Source organism: Rattus rattus, chromosome X, assembly GCF_011064425.1.
Source record: "Rattus rattus isolate New Zealand chromosome X, Rrattus_CSIRO_v1, whole genome shotgun sequence".
In the NCBI taxonomy this organism is placed as follows: Eukaryota; Metazoa; Chordata; class Mammalia; order Rodentia; family Muridae; genus Rattus; species Rattus rattus.
In genome coordinates, this window is record NC_046172.1 from 13,309,351 (window position 1) to 13,334,081 (window position 24,731).

The window sequence follows — 24,731 nt, forward strand, 5'->3', positions numbered from 1 at the left end:
CTTATGTGAAGCCTCCCTAGAGCTTCCCAGCAATTATAGGGCAATGTTGATACTCTGTTACCTAGCCTTTAAGTCTCTGGTTGTAGTCTTTGTTTTTCTCAAGATCTAAATATAAAGTGATCTTTGCCTGTTTAGTTCTGGAACATGACATTTAAAAAGTGATAGCCATGAGCTACCTGGTGAAATCGTGTCTCAGAAAAATAAGAATAAATATAGACAAATATTTAGTCTAAAGTTCGAAGCAATTGTTACCATCACCACCATCATCTTTATTATGATTTCAGACTTGTTCAGAGAGTTATGGTGAACAAGGACTATAGAAAACCTAATGGCCAGTGACATTCTAGAAAGAGCCTTTATACATATGTATTTTTTTTTCTCTAGAAGCATTTAACATCTTTTTCTTTAACCCTCAGTATTCTGAAATGGTATACCTACATATCTTGAGGTGGGTCTCTGTTTTGTTGATCTGTGGCCTTTCATTCCTTCAGTTCTGGGAAACGTTCTTATACTGTGCCGTTGAGCATTTCCTTCCTGCTGTTTCCTCCAGCTTCTATTTCTGGAGCTCCTATTGTTAGATGGAGGAATTCCTCAATTAATCCTCCAATTTTCTTATCTTTTCCCTTCTGTCTTTCTCTTTCTTCTGTTATTTTCTTTCCTTTTATTTTCTAACCCCAGTGACATTTTTATTCTGGCTCTCACTATTTTTTCCTTTTTTAAAAAACATTTATCCATTTATTTTTATTTCATGTGCATTGGTGTTTTGCTTGCATGTATGTGTGAGTGTGTGAGTGTGCGGGTGTCAAATTCTTGGGAGTTACAGACAGGTGTGAGCTGCCATGTGGTTGCTGGGATTTGAACTCAGGACCTCTGGAAGAACAGTCAGTGGTCTAACCACTGAGCCATCTCTCCAGCCCCTCACTATTTCTTCTCTCCAGATTTTTCTATTTTCAGTGTCTTTGTTCCTGTCAGATTCCTTCTTAAGTTTGTTTTCTTTGTCCATCTGCCTTCCAGGTTGGCGGTCTTCCTCACACAGCTTTGCAGCATACCGTCATCTTTGACTGCCTAGAACTTTGTTTCCTTTAAAAATAATGAATTTTATTAAGGTTTACTTAATATAAAAGAAACTTGGGGTCTGTAGCAATGGATCAGCAGTTAAGAGCACCTGTTGCTCTTGCAGAGGACTCGGGTTCAGTTCCAACATCTACTTGGCAATTTATTACCATCTATAACTACAGTTCCAGGGGATCTAGCCTCTTTCTAGTCTCAGCATACACACAGCGCTTATATACATGCAGACAAAACCTTCATACGTATAAAATACAAATAAATGAATCTTAAAAACAGAAACCCTTACGTGTCTCTGGATGCTGCTGCTTTGAAACTAGCTCCCATGACACTACACAGGTGCACCTGACTTTGCTGTTAGAAGCAGGAAGTTAGGGTACCAGCATTTCCTAAGGAAGATTCCTTTGCTTTTAGCTCTGTTTCACCCCATCTGCCACTGCACCTGGTGTTCTCAAATCCAAAGCCTCCGGTTGCTGGTCTGGTGCTGGAAGTGGAGAGAATCTGACTGGACAGCATTGAGGACAGCTTTGCAATCCACTATTTTTAGCTTTATACCTCACTCCGCCTTCTGAGGTGTCCAGTACCTCCAAATCCTCAGCACTGAAGGTGTTCTATAAGCAGAATAGTTTACTTCTGGTCAGCATCCTGGACCTTCTCTTTCTGTCTCTTTCTGTTGTTTATTTACTCACATTTTGGTAGGATTTGGGAACAGAGACAAATCAATTTAATCAACTCATTGTGTTTAGGTGAATATTTCTTTTTTCTTTTTATTCTAGCCAGCTGCTAGTCATCTTCCATGACTCATATAGGCACCATATCCTCCAAAGAGTTTATGTTCATGTCCGTAGGGTGGGTTAAGGGACCCTTCTCTGTTCTCCTATGATATCCTCTATTTCCCTCTCAGCCATTAATGTTCTGAAATTGCCTATTTCAGGCATGACTGAGACCCATCTAATAGTGATCTGGACCTATGCCTCATTTGCTCCCATAGCCCGAGCTTGGGATCTGGTTCATAAAAGTACAGAGTGAATATGTGCCACTGGAATGAATGAATGAATATAGACATAGCTAGAGGGAATGATTATCTAGAAAGAGAAATAAGTTGGGTGCAATTGTACTGATACAAGGTTAGTTTCTTAAAAGGCATGTGTTGCTTTTAAAGCTGTGTTCAAGAAAGTCTTCCTAAGCACAGTTTAAGCCAATGCAAAAATATACCTGCTTCCATTCTGTACATTCAGAGGATACTGGACTATATCATGATTACTCAAAATACTGGTAATGAAGAATATGCAGTTATGTACGGAAACATGTTAAGGAAAATGCAATAAAAACCATGTAATGCAAAATCATTTTTAACTACTTGAAGAAATGCAGAGACTAGAGAGATAGAGCAACTGTTCAGAGTTGTTACCGCCTCTGTGTTGTAATTGTGCATACTTTTCTCCTTTCCTTCCCAAGGTTTTCATGGATTTTCCAATGCAAGAATGCATTCAGTGCACAGGTTTTAAAAAGCCATGCAGAACTGAAGATCAGTGTACAGAAAGACCTAAGAATGAAATACCCCAATGGATAGTCTGAGAATCAGTGCATTTGCTTAGCAGGGTTTGAAGTGGAAGGTGCATTGGCCATAGATCGATCCTGTAGGTCTTGGCCTGTGGGACATACCTGGATTTCAAAGCAGGACTTAGCTAAGGAAACAAAAAGAGGAGGTTCTTGGGTCTCAGTTTACTACAAATCACAATATCATAGACTGCCCCAAGAAACACAGGTCTGGATTCCAAACTTCAGAGATTCCTCCTCACAAAGCAAGTATCTGTGAGGCTATGCCCATTAGGACCCCATCCCTTCTAGACTATACTCTGGGTGTCTGAGGTCCCAAATTTCCTGTCTAGATTTCTCAAGCTTTTAGGAATTGTATTGTCTTATCATCAAAGTCTATTCATTAGGCCCAAGGGTAGCCTAAGGAGCAAGGGAGGGGGCCACAAACAGGGTATGATATCTGGGCTGATATGCATGTGTATCTATGCACACATAGATAGACAGATAGACAGACAGACAGAAGGAAAGAAAGAAAGAAAGAAAGAAAGAAAGAAAGAAAGAAAGAAAGAAAGGAAGAAAGAAAGAAAGAAAGGAAGGAAGGAAGGAAGGAAGAAAGGAAGAAAGAAAGAAGAATGGGCAGATAGATATTTCCTTCTACAGACATGAGTAAAAAAGTAGAGTGTGGTCCCTGGGTCTTTGGTTCCACATGTGAACAGCTGAGACTAGTTGATAAGAGAAATAACACTAGAGTTTGAAGAGAGTAAATTTTTTTGTTTGTTTTCGAGGCAGGGTTTATCTCCATAGCTTTGACTGTTCTGGAACACTCTCTCTGTAGACCAAGCTGGCCTCCCAAGTGCTGGGATTAAAGGCATGCGCCACTACTGCCTGGCAGAAAGTAGATGTTTTAAAGCCTAAAGAGTGCTTAGAACTCAACTAACACAGCTCCATCATTTTACAGATGAGGAACAAAGGTTCAGAGAGGTGACTTACCAGAGTTAACACTGCCTACTACAAACCAAATCATAATACATCCTAACTTCCTACCACTTTATACTCCCTCTCAGCAAAATGGTGGCCTAGGTTCATGAAGTAAGAAGCAGATTGACCATTGTTCAAGGCAAAAAGGTGCCAGATCACTCTATATTGATGTTTGTTGTTTTAGGTTTTCTATTGATGTGATAAAACCTTTTGGGAAGAAAAGGCTTAATTTCAGTTTATGCTTCTACACAGTCCATCACTAAAGGAAGTCCTGGCAGGAACTCAAGGCAGGAAGTGACACAGAGGCCATGGAGGAATGCTCTTTTCTGGCGTGCTCCCCCTGACTTGCTCAGCCTGCTTTCCTATACATCCCAGGACTACCTGCCCAGGAGTGGCACCACCCCTAACAGGCTATGCCTCCATATATCAATCATTAATCAGGAAAGTGTCCCATAGACTTGGCCTACAGGCCAATTTAATGGAGGCATTTTCTCAGTTAAGATTTCCTCTTCCCAAAATGTCTAAGTTTGTGTCAAATTGACAAAAACTGACCAGCACAATTGTTATCCATATAGAACATACTGAATGCTTAGTGATAGACCCTTGAGGTGGAACACACCCTCACTTTGGATCTTATGGTGCTATATCCTACCAAAAGAGGAAGAATTAGTCCTCTGTGAGAAGACTTGGCTAATACACTCTGCATCAGGACTTGGGCATCCCCTCCAACCCCACTGCCATCTTGAGAAGTATAACACGTCACAGAAATGCTTTGGAAGCAGAAATACTATAAATGATACACGGTAGATGCTCATTGATTGTTGTTGTTGTTGTTGTTGTTGATGATGATGGTGGTGGTGGTGGTGATGATGATGATGATGATGATGATGATGATGACGACGACGATGCAATTGAACTCCTTAAGCAGGGAGTTGTCTTCCCAGGTTAGAGCCTAGGGTATGGTCAACTGAATAAAATGCGTGGTGGGTTTTGAGATGGGTGCTTGTAAGGAAACCAGACTCTCTGGACAGGGGATTAGTATTAGAGATGCCAAGGGTTCTGGCTTCCATTCTGTAAGCAGCTGGGGAGTCATTGAAGTTTGGCTAAATACTTGGTACTTGAGAATAACTGAGCTGGAATTTGGAAGCTGTCTTGTGCAATGGAGAGTTTTAATAATTGCAGTAAAGTCTGCTGTGGCCTTGATTCTCTGTTCCTTTAAGGGGACAAAAAAAGACAACTGTTATCAGCTGAACATGCACCAGGTGTCAGGCACTTTAAGCCTCAAAGCCATTCCAAGAAGGGAGGGATACTCACCACTGCCCCACACTGCCCCATTTACTGAATGAAAAAAAAATCTGAGGTTCTTAGCTAGCAAGGTGACTTCTTCAGGATAATGTGGCTAGCAAGCAGTCAGACTCACTTAGCACCCTAGTAAAGACCCTGATGCTTGCCTGCCCTACCTTGCTGGAGTGTGTGTGTGCGTGCGTGTGCGCGCGCGCTCGCGATCGAGTATGCTCATTCTCTCAACAAATGCTCTTTTAAAATCATCCTCTCAACATAGATATGGATAATATCCACAAGAAACCTAAGAATATATCTTGGCTCTCTCAGCTGAAGACAGAGCCTCATGTATTCATCTCTGTGCCTTTTACAGCTCAGCCTGAGAGAGGACCTGAGGTGTGGGGTGAAGAGGGAGGAAGACTACTTTTCATACTCTCGAACTTCCAGGGTCCCCAGTTTTCCTTTCTCTCCTCTTCTGTTCCCAATACAGTAGCTTCTCTGTCCTAGCCTCCATTACACAAGTACATGTGCATACGTACATGCACACATACTATCCATGTGACTAATCACTTGTCCAGGCATGTGTGCCTATACAACACATACTCTTCTCAGGGAGGAGGAGTGAGAAGGGAGGGGAGGGGGCCGGGTTTTGCTCATTTCCTGGCTTTCCACAGAGCTGGCCCTCACTCCATTCTCTTTCACCCTTCTTTTGCATCTGGGGCCATGCATAATGAAGAAGGCAGTTCAGTACAGTAGAAAGGAGCCTAGCAGCTGACTCATTTACCCTCTCAGCTTGAGTCTGTTCCTCTGGAAAATAAGCAGGTCGGACTAGGCAGTTGGCAAAGCCTTTCCTGTCTTGTTAATAATGTCTGGCATTTGCTTGGTTCCAAAGAGCTTAATCATCCCAACAATTCTGTGAGGATCAACCTTGTATTACAAATGGGGAAACTGAGGCTCAGAGTCAGAGAAATGAAGTAGCTTGCCTAAGTCACAGGGATGGTAAGTAGTAGAGACAATATCTGAACCTGGTTGTCTCTGGCTGTTATCAAGCCACACTCCAAGGAAAGCCACACTCATTGTGATCGCAGCTAGTTTTCTGACCCCAACACACCTTCAGTGGCCCTTTGCTTGCTCACCTAGCCCACCAGTCCTTCTCCCTGTTACTCCAACTAAGCACTCATCATCATGGTCTTTGCACTTGCTGCTCTCCATGCATGAATGGAACATGTGTGTTTGTGTTTTCAAAACAGACAGTGGGCCTTTAACGTGGTTTTAAGGGGAAAGAGTGGTGAGCCTATATTGACCATTGTTTTTTTTTTTCCCTGTTTCTTTCAGATCTGATGGTGAGAATTCCAGAACAGTCAGGTCAGTACCTCGTTTCTTTAGTAGTACTTGGGGGGTGGGGCTGGGCCTGGGGAGGGGGTGTTTTCTGGTTGTTACTTTGGGATCCATGGGTAGTGGTCAATGGCAGGATTCATTCCCCCATTGGTATTAGAAGTGGGTGTGGAATGGAAGGGAGGATGGGGAGAATATGGCAGACTTAGAGATGATGGTGTTAAAGACTGTCATTCAGTCCTTGCAGTCCTAGGGGACTTGAGAGCTTTGCTGCACACCTCAGGGCACATAAGACATCAGCTCTAGACCCAAGAATTTTTCTGTTTTCTTCTTCGAGGAGAGAAGGGAACAATGGATGCTAGGCTTGCCTGGTCTTATTTCCTCTTTCAAGTAATAAGACTTACATTGACTTTAGATGTGATACATTCTAGATATTAGAAACATATATGGTATGATGGGTGGTGGTGGCGCATACCTTTAATCTCAGCACTTGGGAGGCAGAGGCAGTTGGATCTGTGAGTTCGGGGCCAGCCTCATCTACAGAGTGAGTTCTAGGACAGTCAGGGCTACACAGAGAAACCCTGTCATGAAAAACCCGAAAGGAAGGAAGGAAGGAAGGAGGAAGGAAAGAAGGAAGGAAGATAGTGGTGACAAGGAAGCAGTTTTGCATGCCTGGTTAAAAGTTTATGAGCTTTGGAAAGGTTTAAAGGTGACTTGTTGGCATTTGAGGAAGCAGAACTAAAGACGGAGTATGACCAGGGCCCTTTGTGCATGCCTATGGACCTCTTCTGTCAGAAACCTCAGGAAGACAGATGTGTCAGAAATAGGGCTAATGTAGGGATGGTGAGGTGGTTTGGGGTGCGGTCTAGTCTTAGCATCTGGATTGGGAACTATAACTTTTGAGATAAGATGGGCCCAGGCAGTAGAGACATACAATGGGGACAGTCTGTGCTGTCTAGGCTTGCACTAGTATATGACATCTTTGTGTTGGCTAGAAAACAGATCACTTAAGGAACTATCCTTCCTTCTGAATGGATCAATTGGAAAAATGTTCCCTTTCTTGTGAGCCTTGCTCACCAGGCTTTCTAGGTTGGTGAACAAAGCACAAATGGGATGTTAGCCCCTTTTCACTACCTCTCAGCTGTAAACCCTTGGGTAGGGCACAGCTCATCCAACCATATGTAACAGCACAGTTCCTGTTGTGCCATGCACATTACTGAACATGAGCCTGGGTCAGAAGTCGTCTGTGTACAGACAGAATTTGTCCTAGCATCCTTTGCAGGAGGTCTGGGGCGAGCAAATTGGTGCCCAGGTCCAAGGGGGAGGATGGACACCTGCAGAGGCCAGCATTAAATCAGTGGGAATGCGGTAGATATAGTCAGTCCTAATGTCTGGGCAAGAGGTCTGTGATGGCACATAATTAATCCTTGCGTGCGGCCAAGGAGCATGGCCAGGCACAGCTTGTTCTAGCACTTAGGATGGCACTTGTCTAAGAAAGGACACAGATCTCAATGTCCTTCCTGCGGGATTGGAGAAAGGCAACCTGGAATGACCTCAAGCCCAGGCCTCCCTGTTGATGTACCTGCTAACTTGTAGAGGAACCAGACTGAACACATCTCTAGTTGCCAGCTCCTTCCAGCTGGGGAGCTCCTGGAATCTTTAGTTCATGGTATTTAAAATGACCATAACCATGAGTCATGTGGTGAATAGATTGGGCCTTTATAACTTAACAGAACTTGTTGAGGATTTGCTTTATTTGATCCACCCAGTGACACTGTGGGTAGAGCCTGCACTGGCCTTAGCATCTTTGTTTTACAGTTGAGGAAACAAGCCAGGATTCAAACTCCAGTCAGCCTGGCACCAAGCCCAGATTCCTGCCTTGACTGTCACTGTGGGACTTCATAACAGCTTTGTAGATGATGATCATCCTCACCATCATCCAAATATTAGTAATCATAATAATTATCATTGATTCTTCATACACTAAGAACTGTAAATATGATCTTATTTAATGCTCACAGCAGCTGCATTAGTTGTGGATTATGATGTCTGATCTGCAGTCGAAGAAAAGGAGCCTAGTATGGAGGCACATGCCACTAATCCCAGCACTCGGGAGGCAGAGGCAGGTGGATCTCTGTGAGTTCGAGGCTGGCCTGGTCTACAGAACAAGTTCCAGGACAGTCATGGCCACATAGTGAAACTCTTGTCTCAAAAACAAAAGCAAACAAGAAAGGAGATCCCAAGAGGATCAGCACCTTAACCAGGGTTGGGGTGGCATTCTTCTGATGCATACACTGAAGTCTCTGGTTCTGAAGCTAGTGTTGATTTTACTCGGGTTTGCTTCCTGGTGTTGAATACTAGGTTCATATACAAGGATGCTCTCACAGCTTTGAGGACTCAGCAGGCAGACCAAACTCGGGAAGGGCCTATAGCCATAGCACATATAAGGCAAGGTCTTGTGAAATAGCAGACCCTTTAATTTGGGACCACAGGTGGATGGGGCTCTCTGAGGATACATTTAGGCCCCATGCATATGTTCTCAGGTTCACTACAGTTAGGGAGTGCTCATTGGGTAGATGGTATCTAAGCAGGCAGGGCTATCAGGATTGACTTTACATAAGGAGAGTCCGCGGATATAGAATCAGAATGACTAGGAAAGCAAGGGGTGTGTTTAAAGCCAGGGACCAGTCAGTTGGGCTAAAACAGACATGAGCAGGAAAGCACTTCTAAAGGTAAGAACCATGATTGGGTCAAGGATGTGTTCAGCCTTTTGACTTTAAGACATGATGTTGTCATGTACAAAGTTCACACAGGGGAACCTTGTAAACTGAAGTTTACAAAACAACGCCAAAAAAAAAAAAAAAAAAACTCAACTGGGGAGAAGGCTCATTTGGTAAGTGTGAGGACCTCTGGCTGATGCGCAGAAGCTAAGCATGATGGCATGATTTGGTGATCACAGTGCTTGGGAGACAGATTCCTAGAGCTCACTGGCCAGCCATCCTAACAAGCGATGAGAGACCCTGTCTTAAAATAGAGAAGAACAATTGAAGAAGTCACCTGTTTTCAACCTCTCGCCTTCACACACACACGCGCGCGCACACACACACACACACACACACACACACACACACACACACAGAGACACACACACAGAGACAAACACACACACACACACATACACATGTCCTTGTGAACTCACATGCACATATACACACCTGCACGTGCACACACATGCATACACACAGACACACAACCAATCTCATAATGTTTTTAAGTAAGTTCATACTTTTGTGGTGGCATCATTTATAGCTCTCTTGGGGTGCAGGAGGCTTCCAACCTGTAAGTTACCCACACCTGAGTGGTGAGAAGCTAAGGAAAGTAGGCTCTGTGGCACAGAAAATGGGGAGAAACACTGGATCCAGGTTAAGGGCTCCATTTTGGGCTAGGTTGCTTTCCAGTTATTTGACTGGGCAAATTTGTTTGTCTCTTGTAAACCCCAAGTTTCTTCATCTGGTACACACCGGCATTCATGAGTGTGTACACTCATGGGTGCATGTGTGAATGGAGAAGAATTTGGTGGTGGGGAAAAAAATGCAGGAGGAAGACAGGTAGACCTCAGCTAGTGTGAAAACTGAACAGCAAGGAGTGAGCATGGCAGGTAGACGGCAAATTACTCATGTTTGGGGCCCAGGCTTTAGGACCCCTCAGGATTCAGTGCAAGGATATAATTAAAGCCGAACAGCTGACAGTGGGGCAGGGGGCCAAAATGAATGTCTGGGTTTCCTGTAGATCCAACAGAATTTGTCAGACCTACAGGCACTTTTTTAAGCCAAAGCCCAGATTAAGACTGGCCATAGCTAAAGGTCACAAAGCTATCAGCATAGGCTGCTTCCCAGCTATCCGGTTTTTGCCATCACTTAAATACTCTGGTCCTTTGTTTCTCTTTTATAAAATGGTTCTGACTCCACTGAGTTGAGGGAAGTTGAAGTAACCCTATGCTCAACATCAAGTAGCAGGTCAACCAACTGCACTACAGCCTCCCTTAAACTAACTCGTAGCCATATGATATGAAGTCATGCTGCAAAATGTTAACAAGTGTAGAACTTAAAAGCAGGCTGGCAGGAGAAGCTAGACTGATCCCATCAGAAGAAGGTGAGGGAGTCCCAGATGTCCCAGAGGCAATCATGGCTGTAAGAGGTCAGGCTAGAACTCCATGACCCTGGGGTTGCTAGGTATGCAATGATAAGAACAAGAGAAGGTGGCCTGTTGCTAGGGAAGGAGGGAGGGGTTAGGGAGCCACTGACACCCTCTGAGTCAGGGACATCCCCATGGCAACAGAAGCCACTGGTGTCTGGAGAAGTGGGAGGAGGAGCAATGGCTGGCTCTGTTCCCAGAGGAGGCCTCCCACTCCAGGCCTCAGTGTCCCTTTATCTGTCCCACTGAAAATTTGGTTTAGGTATTTTGAAGATTCTTCCTTGTTTTGACCTCCTAGAATGACTAAGACCTTACAATCCTTTCTTGGCTTCCCCCATTCACATATGTGAGACACTATAACCAATCCCCAGAGCCACCCGAGTTGTGTCCAGGCCTTCCCTCCCATATGCTTCCTGTTTAGCTCTGCCTGGCTACCCACCCTGCCCAACTCTCTGTTCCTACTGCTTCCTGTGCCTCCAGCCTTTTTCACTTACTGCCTGCAACATGCTCTCTGCCTGGGAGGGGGAAGCAATTCCCATCCTGTACAGTGTGGGAAGCCTGACCCCATCCACCCAGACTGCTTCCTCCATCATAGGCTTCCCGGATGTCAAAGGTCTGACCCCACCCCACCCCACTTGTGATCACTGTTGCAATTTATTGAGCTATTTCTAAGAGCTGGGCTCTCCGCATGATATTTGGCAGGTACCTTTATGGTGACATATTGTGATTCCCCACTTTACATAATACTATCGGGTAAGCTCCTGGGGTTTGTCTGAGGCCCTTCTGGTACCCTATGGGGGATCCAGGTTTAGAACTTGTCTCTGTATCATTCCTTCTGCCCCTAGCCTGGGGTGCAGGTGCGAGTTTTCATCTTGGGCATTGACAACCCTACCAAACGATGGCTGGGTACTTTATATGTAGTCTCTCATTTTGTCTTCACTATACTCTTAAAGGCTATATAGTCGTGCTATTTTACAAACCAAAATTCTAAGGCTTAGAAAGCTAAGTTAATTTGCCCCACGGCAAAAATTAAGGTAGGAATCTAGATCATCAGATTTGTAATTACCACAGTGTTGTGAATTTAGCTTGATTGCTTTCCTGAAGCATGGAAAACATTCATTTCCTAAGTAGCAGACCTGGGTTGGACAATCTGTTTTTGAGGAGGGGTGACACAGAAAGAAGTAACTGGGGGACCTCTGCATATAAGGAGCTCTTAGTCTAGGGTTGCTACAAAGATAAGTTAGTTTTAGAATGTGACAAGGTAGATGCCAATGTGTAAGAACAGGAGTCTGGAGGGGTTGATATGGCTTCTCATAACAAAAGGAAGGACCGAGGGGAGCTGGGTAATTTTCCCAAAGGAGGAACTTTTTCTGGAAGCTCCAGAGAGATGAGTTAGAGCAAATGGTTCCTCTTCTCCCCTTCCTCTCTGGGTTCTCCTGCCTCCTCTTGGCCCAGCCCCCGGAAGTGGGTGACCCCTAAGCTGGCTGAGTGCCTGGTTGGCACCAAAATAAACTTGCCTTCCCTCTCTTTCCCTCCCCTTGCCTCTGTCCCCTCTGTCCTGGCTTTAATTAGCAGCCCTAGGGATGAGTCACTTGGCAGCTGGGGAGGGAGGCTATGCAGAGCCCAGTTAAGCTTCGACTCTTGCCCTGAGTCTTACAGGCAGCACCACTGTGTTCATATGTGTGGGTGTGTATTACTGCATGTCAGAGAGGATCTGCATCATTGCTGCTGAGAAAAGTGCAGGGGAACGTTGCATGCTGCCTCCAGGCCATGCATGTCAGGGAGTCTGCACATAATCAACTCCGGTGGTTGCTGCATTTGTCTCTGTGTGTCACTGAATGTCTCTCTGTATGAACGTCTGGCTGTAGTGTGCAGCTGTGATAGCAAGTGTCAGGAAATGAGGGAGGGAGCTTTGGGGCTAACAAAGGCAAATGCCATAATAATTGCAGTCATTTCTCCTGATGTTTTCCCTTATACCAGCCCTGCACTTGAATTCCCAAATTTCACTTGCTTTAGTTAGGATATATCTTGTTGCAGGAAACAGAAGCTTAACCAAGCTAGCTCAAGAATAGAGAGGGGAGGGTTATCCTGAGCCTACGCCTCACAAAAGTAAGAACAGTAGATTAATGATAGCCATGCTTTTTCGCCACTAAAATCAAGACCAGAAGTCAAGGAACAAGATTGCTCTTTGACTCTGTGGATCTCTTGGGTCTGTCTTGTTTTTCTTCCTCATAGCTTGCTTGACCCTTCCCTGCCCTCCCCCGCTTCCGTCTAACTCTTCTCTGTGGCTTCCTCTGCTGCTGTGCACCCTAGCATGGTCACAACCTAGAAGCTATGTGACTTAAGGTCCCTGTCATCTAACTGCAAAGATCCTTCCTGTTCAGCCTCTTGTAATACAAGACAGCAAGGTGGATTTCTGTTCCTTTGAAAATGGATGAGGGTACAGATGGTAAAGTACTTAGAACCTGGTGTTTCTGTGCTGAGCAGGGTTTTTACGGGCGCAAAATTGAGATTAGGAGTTGGGTATTGTGGCACATGTCTTTGATCCCAGCACTTGGGTTGCAGAGGCAAGAGGATCTCTGGATTTAAAGCTAGCCAGGTCCTCAGGGTAAGGTTTAGAACAGCCAGGGCTACACAAAGAAACTCTGTCTCAGAAAACAAACAAAAATTTGAGATCAGATGTTAAGAGTGTCCATTCACAGGGTTGGGGATTTAGCTCAGTGGTAGAGCGCTTGCCTAGCAAGCACAAGGCCTTGGGTTCGGTCCTCAGCTCCGGGGGGGGGGAGAAAAAGAGTGCCCATTCATCAAGTTTTTGGTCCCTACTCATTTCCAGGTGACCTTTGTTCTCCGTTTCCACATTCCATGTTCTTATATCAAAACACACTATTATATCTAAAACTATTCTTCACTTTTTCTCATGGGGTTTGTATTGAACCAAGAACCTCACATGCTAGGCGTATGCTCTATTCTTGAGGTATCCTGCTTCTTTATTTTAAGTCCAAATACCTTTTAAACATTTTTTTGAGATGGAATCCTACTATGTATCCATGGAACTCTTTATGTAGACACAGCTGGCCTTGAACTCACATTGAGAGCATTCTGAATGCTGGAATAAGGACATGTGCCACATGTGCCCAAAATTGCCTTTCAAGAGCACAGTGCAAATGGCCATTGCTACCAGCTTGGGGCAGTTTTAGCCCCAGAACATTTGCATAATATTCCTGATGCTACAGCTGCTACCAAATTCATGGTCACTTTAGAGATTTTTCTGTTTTGTTGGTTCAGTGACTAAATTTATAGTTATTTGTAGTATATAATTACAGACACACATTATCAATATTACCAGCATGACGCTTGAGCTTACTTTTCCATTAATATAAACCCTGCAGTTTTTACATTAATTACAGAGGGAATTAATGACACCTTAGACAAGTTTTCACCTATTAGTAAAGAGGTAGGAACCAGCTGTGCCAGTAATGACTGGTCTCCAGATGTGAGGGCCACGCCCATAGCTCTGGACTTGACTCTGACCTAGCATTCTCTGGCTGAAACTAGAGTCTCCTGACCACCTCATCTGGGGCCTTCTGGTTCTGGTTCAGCAAGAGATGCTGATATTATTTTTAATAAATATGATCACTATTATTACTGCTAAGTCTATGACAGAGATTATCCCAAGCCCGCAGAGTCTCTTTTCAGCTCCTCTTCTTCCTTCCTTTTTTTTTTTTTTTTTTTTGTTTTGTTTTTTTTTTTTTTGGTTCTTTTTTTTTCGAGCTGGGACCCGAACCCAGGACCTTGGCGCCTTCCCAGGCAAGCTCCTACCACTGAGCTAAATCCCAACCCCTCTTCCTTCGCTTTTTATTGTTCCAAATATTAATTATTGCTTTGATTCCGAAAATATCTATTGAATTTCAGGTAGTATTAGAGACTACTTGACACACATTATCTTCGGTCTTCATGACCATTCTGCCGAGTAGGGGTGATTTAAAGATGGGGAAGCATAGAGGAGGTGAAGAGACTCTCCAAAGCATCAATGTATCCATCCCTTCATGCATTTTGTCCTTCATTCAAGGATGACTTATGGAGTACCTACCAATACCAGATGATTCAATGTGGCAAATAAGGTGGCGCAGAGTATAGTGATGGGCCCTGTGCTGGACTCCACTGTCTGGCTAGGAAACAGAAAATGATCCACAGTTGTAAGAGAAGTGTGATGTGGTGCAGAAGCATCAAGGAAGTATGCCTAACCCAGTCTTAGAAGATTCCCAAGCTGATGTCCAAACTGAGACTTGGAGGATGAGCAGATGTGATCTAAGGGAGGATGAAGTGGTGTGAGATGACATGGACCATGTTACAGGCTAGAATTGTGGGAGGCGTGGCTGGCACCTGGCTTTGTGAGGAACTAAAGCTTCATCTGCAGTGGGAGTGGATTGTTAAGAGAATCTGGAAATTAGAAGAGTATACGTTAGGAGGCTGGAACTGGAGCCCTGGTCAGTTGTACCCACTACTAGGGAGCTATAGGGCTCAGCAGAGGTGTTTCCATGCTTCCTGGGCTCCTGGAAATGTGTACTGGGCCAGGCCACCTCCTAGGTGGGTCTGTGCGGCATCCTCGCTATATTATAGTGGCTTCAGTGCCCTCTAGTGTCCACTGGTTGTAGTACAACATTTCCCACCAACATATGTAACCAACTGGACCTGTACTAGATTGGGATTAGTAGAGACACCTGCTCTTACAGTTTTCCAAATTAAGTAGATGAAACTGTGAACAGTGTTGAGAGAAGGTGACTGAAACACGAGCAGGATGGAAGGGCACTAGGGAGGTGATCCACCCTGCCTAGGTGGGATGAGGGCAGGTTCCCAGAAGACACAGCTTCTAGCTGACTTTTGAAGACTATTCAGGGGGAGAGGTGGCTCTGGGGGCCCAGAGGGAGAGCACGAGTTAAGGTGAAGCATGGAGCAGCTGTGTTTGCCTGGAATTAGAAGAAACTCTCTCTGGGTGAAGTGCGGGTTGCGGGGAAATATGGTACATTTCTGTAACCATAATACTGATAAGATGCAGGCAGGAGGAGCTCAAGTGTAAGGCCAGCCTGGGCTTCAAGGCAAAATCCTATCTCAAAAAAAAAAAAAACTAATGGAGGGAAGATGAAGATTAGCTGGAGGTGGGAGATGGGAGCTACATCACCTAAGGATCTATGATACCTGCTACTAGCTTATTTACTGGGGATTTAAAGCATGGAACCATGCTCAAAGCTTCTCTACCCTTTGGAATCATACATCCATCTTAGCATCTGATGAAATCTAGAGAATATATTTCTCTGAGAATACTTTCCATACAACTCCCTCCCATGCCTACCAACGAACCACAGACTTCCAAACTAACCATAGTATATATATAAGTAAGGAAAGCCTATCATGGCCTCCAAAGATTTGCAATATTGAACCCCTTCTGCACCTCCAGCCAGCCTCATGCATGTCTCTGTAGTTTACCCTCAGCCACATTGGCCTTTTTCAAGTTCCTGGAAGTGGCACCTCAGGCCTTTTCTTCTGCATAGAATTCTTTCTCCTTCCTGTCTCCATGTGAACATAGTGTCTGTCTCCTCTCACACATAAGCTTCCTGAAGACAGGACATTATCTACCTTTAGTACCCAGCACTGTGCCTAGTCCACAGTATCTGCCAGAAAAAAGGACTCACTAGTACCCTGTGGCTGGAAAAAACTCCTCACTCTGAATTCATTCAGTTCCTTGTGATTCATTATATAAGTTTATGTAACATGCTTAGATATGCCTGAATCACACAAAGGCAGTTCATTAACAGGTATTTTCCTAGAATTCTTCCCTATCCCTGAAGCAAATGGGTTTCTCAAAAGTCCCCCTCTGTCCACTGGGAGAAGGGTCAGATTGATTCTCTTGCTTAAGTGAGACTCTTCCATTATCATGGGCATACTTGAGCCTATAGAATCTTGACAAGAGCCTATAAGGTAAGCCAGTTGTGGTGGCACATGCCTATATTTCCAGCACTCAGCAAGCTGAAACAGGAGCATTGCTGTGAGTCTGAGGTCAGTCTGGGTTACATAACAACTAGCAGGCCAGCCCAAGGTTTTGTAGCAAGACCCCATCTCAAAAATTGACAAAATGAAAAAAAAACAGTGCTCTGAGGTAACCAAGCATGGTGGGGTAGCATATACCTGCACTCTCAGGACTTGAGAGGCTGAAGCAGAAGGATTATGAATTTGAGGCAAGCCTGGGCTACAGAGCAAGACTCTTTGAAACAAACCCAGTCGAATTTCTGGAGTAGGGGATTGTCAGTCCTCTTCTATAGGTAACCAGAGTCTCGGGGATAAACCCAGACAAATGATTACATTGAACCTACTAGGCTCCACAGTGCAGGTTTTAGACTTCTCAGAGAGTAAGAGGCTTGCCCAAAGTTGTATATCAGCAGCCTTACAGTCAGGACTACAATTTCTGTCCTCAGCTGCTGCCGGGCTAAGACGAAGGTCTGGGCCAGAGGCGAAGCAGCTGCAGGAGCTGAGAGAGTTAAGGTTGAGGTAACTGAGCATGGTAGGTAACCTGCAATCTCAGGACTTGAGAGGCTGAAGCAGGAGAATGATGAATTGGAGGCAAGCCTGAGCTACAGAGCAAGACTCTTTCAAGCAAACCCAACCAAACCTCTGGAGTAGGGGATTGTCATTGCTTTTCTATAGGTAACCAAATGGAGTGATCTACAGAATAGAGGAGACCGCAGGGGTCCCACAGATGCCAGGCTGGTAGTGGTTTGGAGGGCCTCTCTCTTCCTAGCTGCTTTGGCTTTCTTCAGATGAGCTAGTTGTCCTGGTAGGGAGACAGGAAGGCTGGCCTGTGGCCTGTCATCTCCTATTTCTTCTGGATCACTAACCACCCTGGCCCTTCCCAGGAGCCTTCTGCTCAGAACAGCCAGGAGCCTGGGCTCTGGGGCCATGAAAGGCTGAAATGCTCAGAGCTGAACCCATGTTCCTTTTAAAGGAATGTTCCCATCCTTCAGACCCTCAAAATTCTGTTTTCTCTGATACTACCCATATAGACAGTAGAGACTGCCATGTGGGTAGACAGAGTGCCCTGATACATCAACATTGCCGAGAGTCTTTTGCTCTCATCCAGACTTCAGTTGTCGAACCTATAGAATCAGGATGGACAGTCTTCCTGGACGAACAACCTCTTGATTGTAAATGGCGTGTGCTTTTTCAGTTGTTTTGTTTTTGCAGTGTAAGAAAATAGCAGAGAAGGAATGAGAGCTTATTATAATCATAAAGAATAGTGTTCCTGGCCACGCCCTCATATCAGAAAACTGATCTGGATTTTCCTTGATGTGGACTGCTCTAGTCTATATATTTCTGTAAATGTGATGAAACGAGGATGCTTGTGAAAAGCTTCTGCTAAAAGATTTCTGTGTATACAAAATAGTAATAAGGCTGAGGGTGCAGATTTCAGATTTTGGAATAGCCAAATTAAACCCTAATCTTGGGGTTCTGCTACTACTACTACTACTACTACTACTACTACTACTACTACTACTACTACTACACTTTTGTATCTCAATTGTCTGTAGAGGGTATTCAAATAGGCCTTGAGACACAGACTTTTCAGGATGAGACAAGTTGCTTGTGGAGATTGCAGAGGAGACGCACATGGTGGGGGAAACAGCCCCAAGTTTGGCCGTGAGGAAGAAGAGAGCTCGCTAAACTGCTTCCTCTTCTTAGGAATTCCCAGCTCTTGGAGAGCAAGGAAGGAGCAAAGTTTCCAATTGCAGCCTGGCCTGCAGCCCAACTGGCCTGGCCCCTCCTCCTTGGCTCCTCCTTCTAGGGAAGGGCTGAAAAAGAAGGGGTGGGGGTAGTGACCCGGCAGCACTGGCAGGGGGTAGGGAGGGGGACTGCCCCGGGACAGGTCCAGACTCATGGAACCCCCCTGGAAGAGCAGCAGGTAGGAACCTGAGCCACTTAGCCTGATCCCCTTCTTCCTGCTCAGACCTAGACCCACTGCCTGGGCTGCTGATTCAGCTGCCTTCTAGCTTCCTGGTTTCTAGCTCCCTTTTTGTGCACTTGAAGGCCTTTGCTTTAGGAGAGGGAGCCGACTTGAGTGGGTGAGTTGGTGGGCAACTGAAAGCCAGCTTGGTAAGGACCTAGGAGCCCAAAGCAGCACAGTCCGTGGTCTAAGAGAGGTGACCTTCCTGACTGCCCTGGCGTTAGCGTAGCACACCACCGGCAGCCAGCATGCTCTAGCCACTGACATTCTGATGCCAGCATTCCAGCAGCCTGAGGGTGCTTGAGGCTCAGATGCAGTGAGACATTGAATCTGGGACCAGTAGTGACTGACACATAGAAGGTACTGGAGAAACAGCCACTCTGACAACAGCAGCTATTTGGAGTTTCGGATATGGATTCTGGTGTTCCAAGTTTCTCTGTAAAAATTTGGGTATCTTCTGACTTGTAATGCGTTAGAGAGTGGTCAGCCGGCCTGAACGATAGCCCCGTTTCTGACTTTTGCTCGTACTCTTGAATGGCCAATACTGACCATCTCCCTTTGGGGAGCCTATGGAGACAGGCTGGCTGACCTGGGCGCGGGATTCCGCTTTCAGCTCATCCTGGCTGTGGCCCACCTGCGTTGGATAGGGCAGCAGGGAGAGGCCTTCCCCCTACTGTCCCTCCTCTTCTCTCTTTCCATTTTCTGGACTTTAATCACATCAAGCAGGTGCCCGAGGGGCCTTTAGACTGTGCACTAGGGGTGGGGGCGGGGTGCAGCAGAGGGGTGGAGTGTGGGCCCAGCCTTGGGATGTGTGGGGGACAGTAGTGGCCTTGGAAGCAAAAGATTCCTCCTTGGAACCACCCTGTCCTCTACCTTACCTGCCCTTCCACCTCTAGCTCTGAGTCCTATCCTGTCACCAAGACCACTGAGATCCTGTCAGTCTTCTCTGCCCTCAGCCCCCTCTGCTCTGATATTCTCTGGCTCTCCCTGTCTTCTCTCTGTGTCTTTTGTCTAGCCCTTTCTCTGTCTCCCTCTTCCTCTTTCTCCTCCTCTGTCTCTTTCGGTTTCTCTCTGTCTTTTCCTCTGCTCCTTCAGTGCCCTACCCCACCCTAACCTACCCCAGACCCCTCTTCCCTCCTCCCCTCCCTTCATATGAGGGGTTTTCTCTAAGGGGAACCCTTGCATCCACCCACACATCTTTTTCTTCTCTTTCATCCCCTTTCTGCTTTCCTTCCTACCTTCCCCTGTGGTGTCTGGTGTGAGGAGGGCTCCTTTTTCCCTTCCCTGCTGTGGTGTCCCAGCGTCTCTCAGTGACCCAGGTCCCCATGGGTCACCTGGAACACAGGCCCAAGCCCAGTCTCCTCTCCTCTGCCCCCTGTTGTCATTATGTTCTGTTTGTGGTTGGTGCTGTCCTCTCTTTTTCTTGACTTTGTGGTTTTTTTTTCCTTCTTCCTTCCTTCCTTCCTCCTTTCCTTTCTTTCCTTCCTTTTCTCCTTCCCTCTCTTCTTTTCCTCCTTTCCTTTCCCTTCCCTCACTCCTTTCCTCCTTCCCTTCCTTTCCTCTTCCTCCCTCCTCCCTTTACTCTTCCCTCTCACACTCCTTTCCTGTCTTCCCCCTCCCATCATATCTTCCTTCCTTTCCTTCCTCCCATCCCTCCTCCCTTTCTTCTCCGCTGCCTCTCCTGTGAGCCTTCCCTTTCCCCATCCCCCACCCACTCTTACCCTCTTGTCCCCACTGCCCACCCTGCCTTTCCCCTCCTTCCCTGTCTCTTTCTCTGTCTCTCTTTCCCTGTCTCTTACTGTCTCTCAGGTCCACAGCGTCTCATACTCTACACCAGTATTGCTGTCCTACTCAGGTCCTTGACTCCATGAAGCTTACCCCCTCAGGCAGGCTGGCAGAGAGCAGGTAAGAGCTAGACCTATCCTCCCCTAGTCCTTTCCCCCTTCCAAACCAATATGCACCATCATTGCCAGACACCCCCAACCCCTGTCCTGTGTCCCCTAGTCCCCGTGTGGCTGTGGGTGGTTTCTGAATGTGTTTCTGGAATAAAGAACCTTCAGAATCTATTTGTACTTTTTTTTTTTTTAAAGAAATCCATTCTTAGAGGCCTGCCTCCAAAGCTGGGAGTGGTTGGTCTTGGAATATGTGGCATCTAAAGGATGTTCTGAAGTATGAATAGGAGACTGCCATTTGGGGACCGTGGAAAGATTTTTAGGCAGAGAGAAGAATCTGCCTACATTATTTTCAAGTTAATCAGAAATTGTATTTTATATTTCTGATTAGAATTCAACAAGAGGAAGTATTAACAGCAATATCAAAATAGGGAGGTCTAGCAGTGTGGTGTCTTACACCTTGGTCCCAGTACTCAGGAGGCAGAGGCAGGCAGATGTCTGAGTTCAAAGCCAGTCTGATCTACACAGTTGAGTTCAAGGCTAGCTGGAACTACACAATGAGATTAAACAAACAAAACATCTTGCATTTAAAAGGAAGTAAAAATGGAATTTATAGACTATTTAGAATACATTAATTGATGAGACAATTTCATCTCACAGCTCATGAGGTATGTCCTGAGAGGCTCTAGAAGAAAATCTATAGTGTCCAGTACTTTATTTTGTGTGGTGCTGGGAACAGATCTTAGGGCCTCACAAGTGCTAGGCAAATACTCTATAATAATACTATAATATTCTATTCCCAGCTCTTCTAGTGCTGTTATTAGAGAACAAGACAGGACTAATTATTCCCCTTAAAAAGCTAGAAAAAGAACAACAAAAGGAAAACAGAATACACTAATTATTGTAGATGAAGCCAGAAATCAGTGAAACAAAAAAACAAAAAAGTTTTTGATCCTCTAGCAGATATGACTATGGAAAAACTAAAAAGTGTAAGTGAAATAAAAGATTTTTTTTAAAGGAAGGTTTTAAAAACCATAGATTTGAGGAAAAAGTTTAAAATTAAAAAAGAAAATACTGTGTGTGTGTGTATGTATGTGTATTTATGCAAACACAAAAAATGCAATTTAATTGGGTGATTTTCTAGGAACATGTAAATTACTGCAATTACTTACAAAAGGACAAAAAAAAACCTGATTAGGATGGAAAGAATACATTTAAAAACTGGTCATTTTTTCTCTTTGAGAAATAATACATGTCCAGTTGTTTCTGGGGTTTCTGAAAGTCTAGCAAATCTTGCAGAGTTGGATAATAAGGAAAGACAACCATCTTCCCAGTTCATACTGTAAGGCTAGGTCGGTAACTGCTGTTCAGTGCAGTCCCTGGGCCAGCCAAGAGGCAGAGACAAGAATGCTGCGTTAGGGTAGGTGTTTGAATGGAGAGAGACCCTTTCTCAAAAACAAAGCAGAACAGGGATGGGGATATAGCTAAATGGAAGAACACAAAGCTCTGGGTTTTAATCCCTCTGCTCTCAAACACACAACACAACAAAAAGATTATACATCAGTGAGGAACTGTTTGTTTGTTTGTTTGTTTTCTATCAGAACTGGGAATTAGATGCAGGGATTTGTTAGACTGAGCTATGTCTGGGATTTCAGGCCCGTCCTCCTTACCTGATGTAGCAAATATTTTAATAGAATGTTAAATAGAATCCATTAGAGTATTAAAAGTATATTTCTCTTGGCTTGGTGGCACTTTGTAATTCCAGCACTTGGAATAGAAGGTAGAGGCTGGAAGATGGAGGACTTAAGGTCAGATTTGGCTACATAAGTAAGTTTGAAAACAAATCTAGACTGCATCAGACAGACAGGCAGACAATCTTAACAAGTAAAGGCTTCCTAGGAGTGCAGGGATTTAGACATTAAGAACCCTGAGGGCTGGGAAATGACTCAGTGGTTAAGAGTATTGGCTGTTCTTCCAGAGGACCTGGGTTAGATTTCCTGTACCTACAAGGCAACTCACAGACTTCTGTAACCCCCTTTCCAGAGGATGCCCTCTTCTGGCCTCCACAAGCACCAGGTATGCATTTGGTGCATAGACATACAGCAAGCAAAACATCCATATACATTAAAATAATAATGATAATGATAAATATCAGAACTCTGCTACTGTAATTTATTACAATATATATCGTTTTTTTTTTTTTTCCGGAGCTGGGGACCGAACGCACGGCCTTGTGCTTGCTAGGCAAGCGCTCTACCGCTGAGCTAAATCCCCAACCCCACAATATATCTCTTTTATAGGAAAGATTGTTTTTTATGAACGCTAGAAAATGTTCTGATGCATTTACAATATATTCTCTTGCTACAACGGAATAGTTTGTTACATAGCAAAAGATAGCTAATACACTAAGCTAGGAATTAGTGAAAATTTCCTCAAATTGGTAAAGGTTTGTTTTTATCAGAAATCAGAGACAATCAAATGTAACAATGAAAAGCATTTAATACGTTTCCATTAGATTTAAGAACAAAGGATGATTGTTATCAGTATTATTTAATAATTTTTCAAATTTTAAACTGGATTTTTAAAACAACTTTTATTGAATTTATTATATGATGATTTCATACAGTATACATTTCATTACAATTGTAAACAATGATATCAAAAAGAAATGAGTAGTGTAAATATTAGAATGAATCATAATTAGCATTATCTGAAGATGATATGATTGTTTAATCAAAGAGAGTAAAATGAAAGCTTCTTTCAATAACTAAGAAATTCCGGTGTGATGGGTTCATACAGGGAAAATATGTACCCAAAACATTAGCGTCTCTAGATACCAATAGCATCTAAATGACAGAATAGAAAAGGATACTTTTGCAGGGCGATGGAGGCTCACACCTTTGCTTCCAGCACTTTAATCCCAGCAGAAGCAGGCAGATCTCTGAGTTTGAGGCCACCCTGATCTACAGAGCTATTTCCAGGACAGCCAGGACTGTTACACAGAGAAATCCTGTCTTGAAAAAAATTAAAAGAAAAAAAAAAGATGCTATTTACAGTAGTAGAAACAACTTACAAACTCCCTAAAGAATTTATATGAAACAGGAAATATTTTTGTAAAGGGCTGTAAATTTTTATTGAAGGCTGTAAGACTTGACTACGTCAAGGATTATCTTCTATTGGAGGATGAAAAGGTTTTCAATATGGTGAACGAGGATATTTTCTCCCAATTTGATCAAAATGCCCAATGCAATTGGCATAAAAATTTCAGTGATATTTTTTGTGGTACTGAGCAATTACACTTTGAAGTTCCTTTGAAAAGGTATATAATTGAGAAAGTTTTGGAAAAGAGGAATAATATAGGAGATTTATCTATTTGGTGGATCCAAACCTTACCATAGAAGTGCACATTAATGGACTGGAAAGGTGACTCAACAGTTAAGGAACTGTTGCTTTTCCTAAGGCCTGGTTCAATTCCAAGCACCCATAGTGACTCCCACCATCCATAACTCCAGTTCTGGGGGTTCTGATACCCTCTGACCTCCACAGGCACAAGGTGCATACATGTGATGTACAATACACGTAAAATAATAAAAAATACATGTCAAAAATGTAAGACTACAGTAATTACAAATATTATATCCTCCCAGAAATAGAGAAATATACAAATGGAATGAAGTGGCAGGTTTAGATGTAAGCCCATATGTTGAAATGGGTAATTCGTTTGTGATAAAGAAGACATTTCAGACCAGTGACACATAAGAAGATATGGTTGTAGAATTATAAGAAAGAAATCTGGAATCTTTTAATTATAATATTCAGAGAGCCTTGCAATGTGAGGCTTTAAGACCCTGAGGATTAAAGGTGTACTCGCCTTTAATCCCAGCACTCAGGAGGCATAGGCAGATGGATCTCTGTGAGTTCAAAGCCAGCCTGATTTACAGAGTCACTATGTAGGACCACCAAAGCTACCTAGTGAGAGCCTGTCTTGAAAAATCAACAGCAACAGCAATGAAAATAAAATCTATTAGTCAAGCCAACTGTGATGGTGCATGCCAGCATTCCCATACTCAGGAGACTGAAGCAGAAGGATTTCATGATGTCAGGAGTTCAAGGCTAGCAGGGGCAACATAGTGAGATCCCAGATCCCTTCTCAAAAAGCAAAACAACAACAAAAACCAAAATAGGAACCATCAAATAGAATAATATTTTTCTGCATTACCATATAAAACTTCCACGTGGAGAAAGATGATGCATACAAGACATAAATAACAAGGCACTAGAAAGTATCTTTACGACATAGATGAAATGTTTACGACAGGTGAAATGTTGCTATCTTTGTCTAAATCTATATAGTCTCCTGGAAGTCGGTAAGAAAAAGATACGCAATCCATTGAAAATGGAGAAATAGGTTGGGCATGGTAGCTTTCAACTGTAATCCTACCATTCAGGAA

At 44.1% G+C, this 24,731-nt stretch overlaps 1 protein-coding gene across 3 annotated transcripts in view; it reads left to right on the top strand.

The window, feature by feature from the left end:
• Iqsec2 (IQ motif and Sec7 domain ArfGEF 2) overlaps positions 1–24,731 on the top strand; it is an 81,839-nt gene that overhangs the window by 15,940 nt on the left and 41,168 nt on the right. For 2 of the 3 annotated variants that reach the window (XM_032890431.1, XM_032890434.1), the window contains exon 2: positions 6,202–6,231. In XM_032890431.1, the coding sequence (XP_032746322.1) occupies positions 6,202–6,231 (30 nt within the window). Of the gene's footprint in view, positions 1–6,201; positions 6,232–14,268; positions 18,347–24,731 lie in introns of those variants that run through there. The other variant, XM_032890433.1, reaches the window with a different exon arrangement.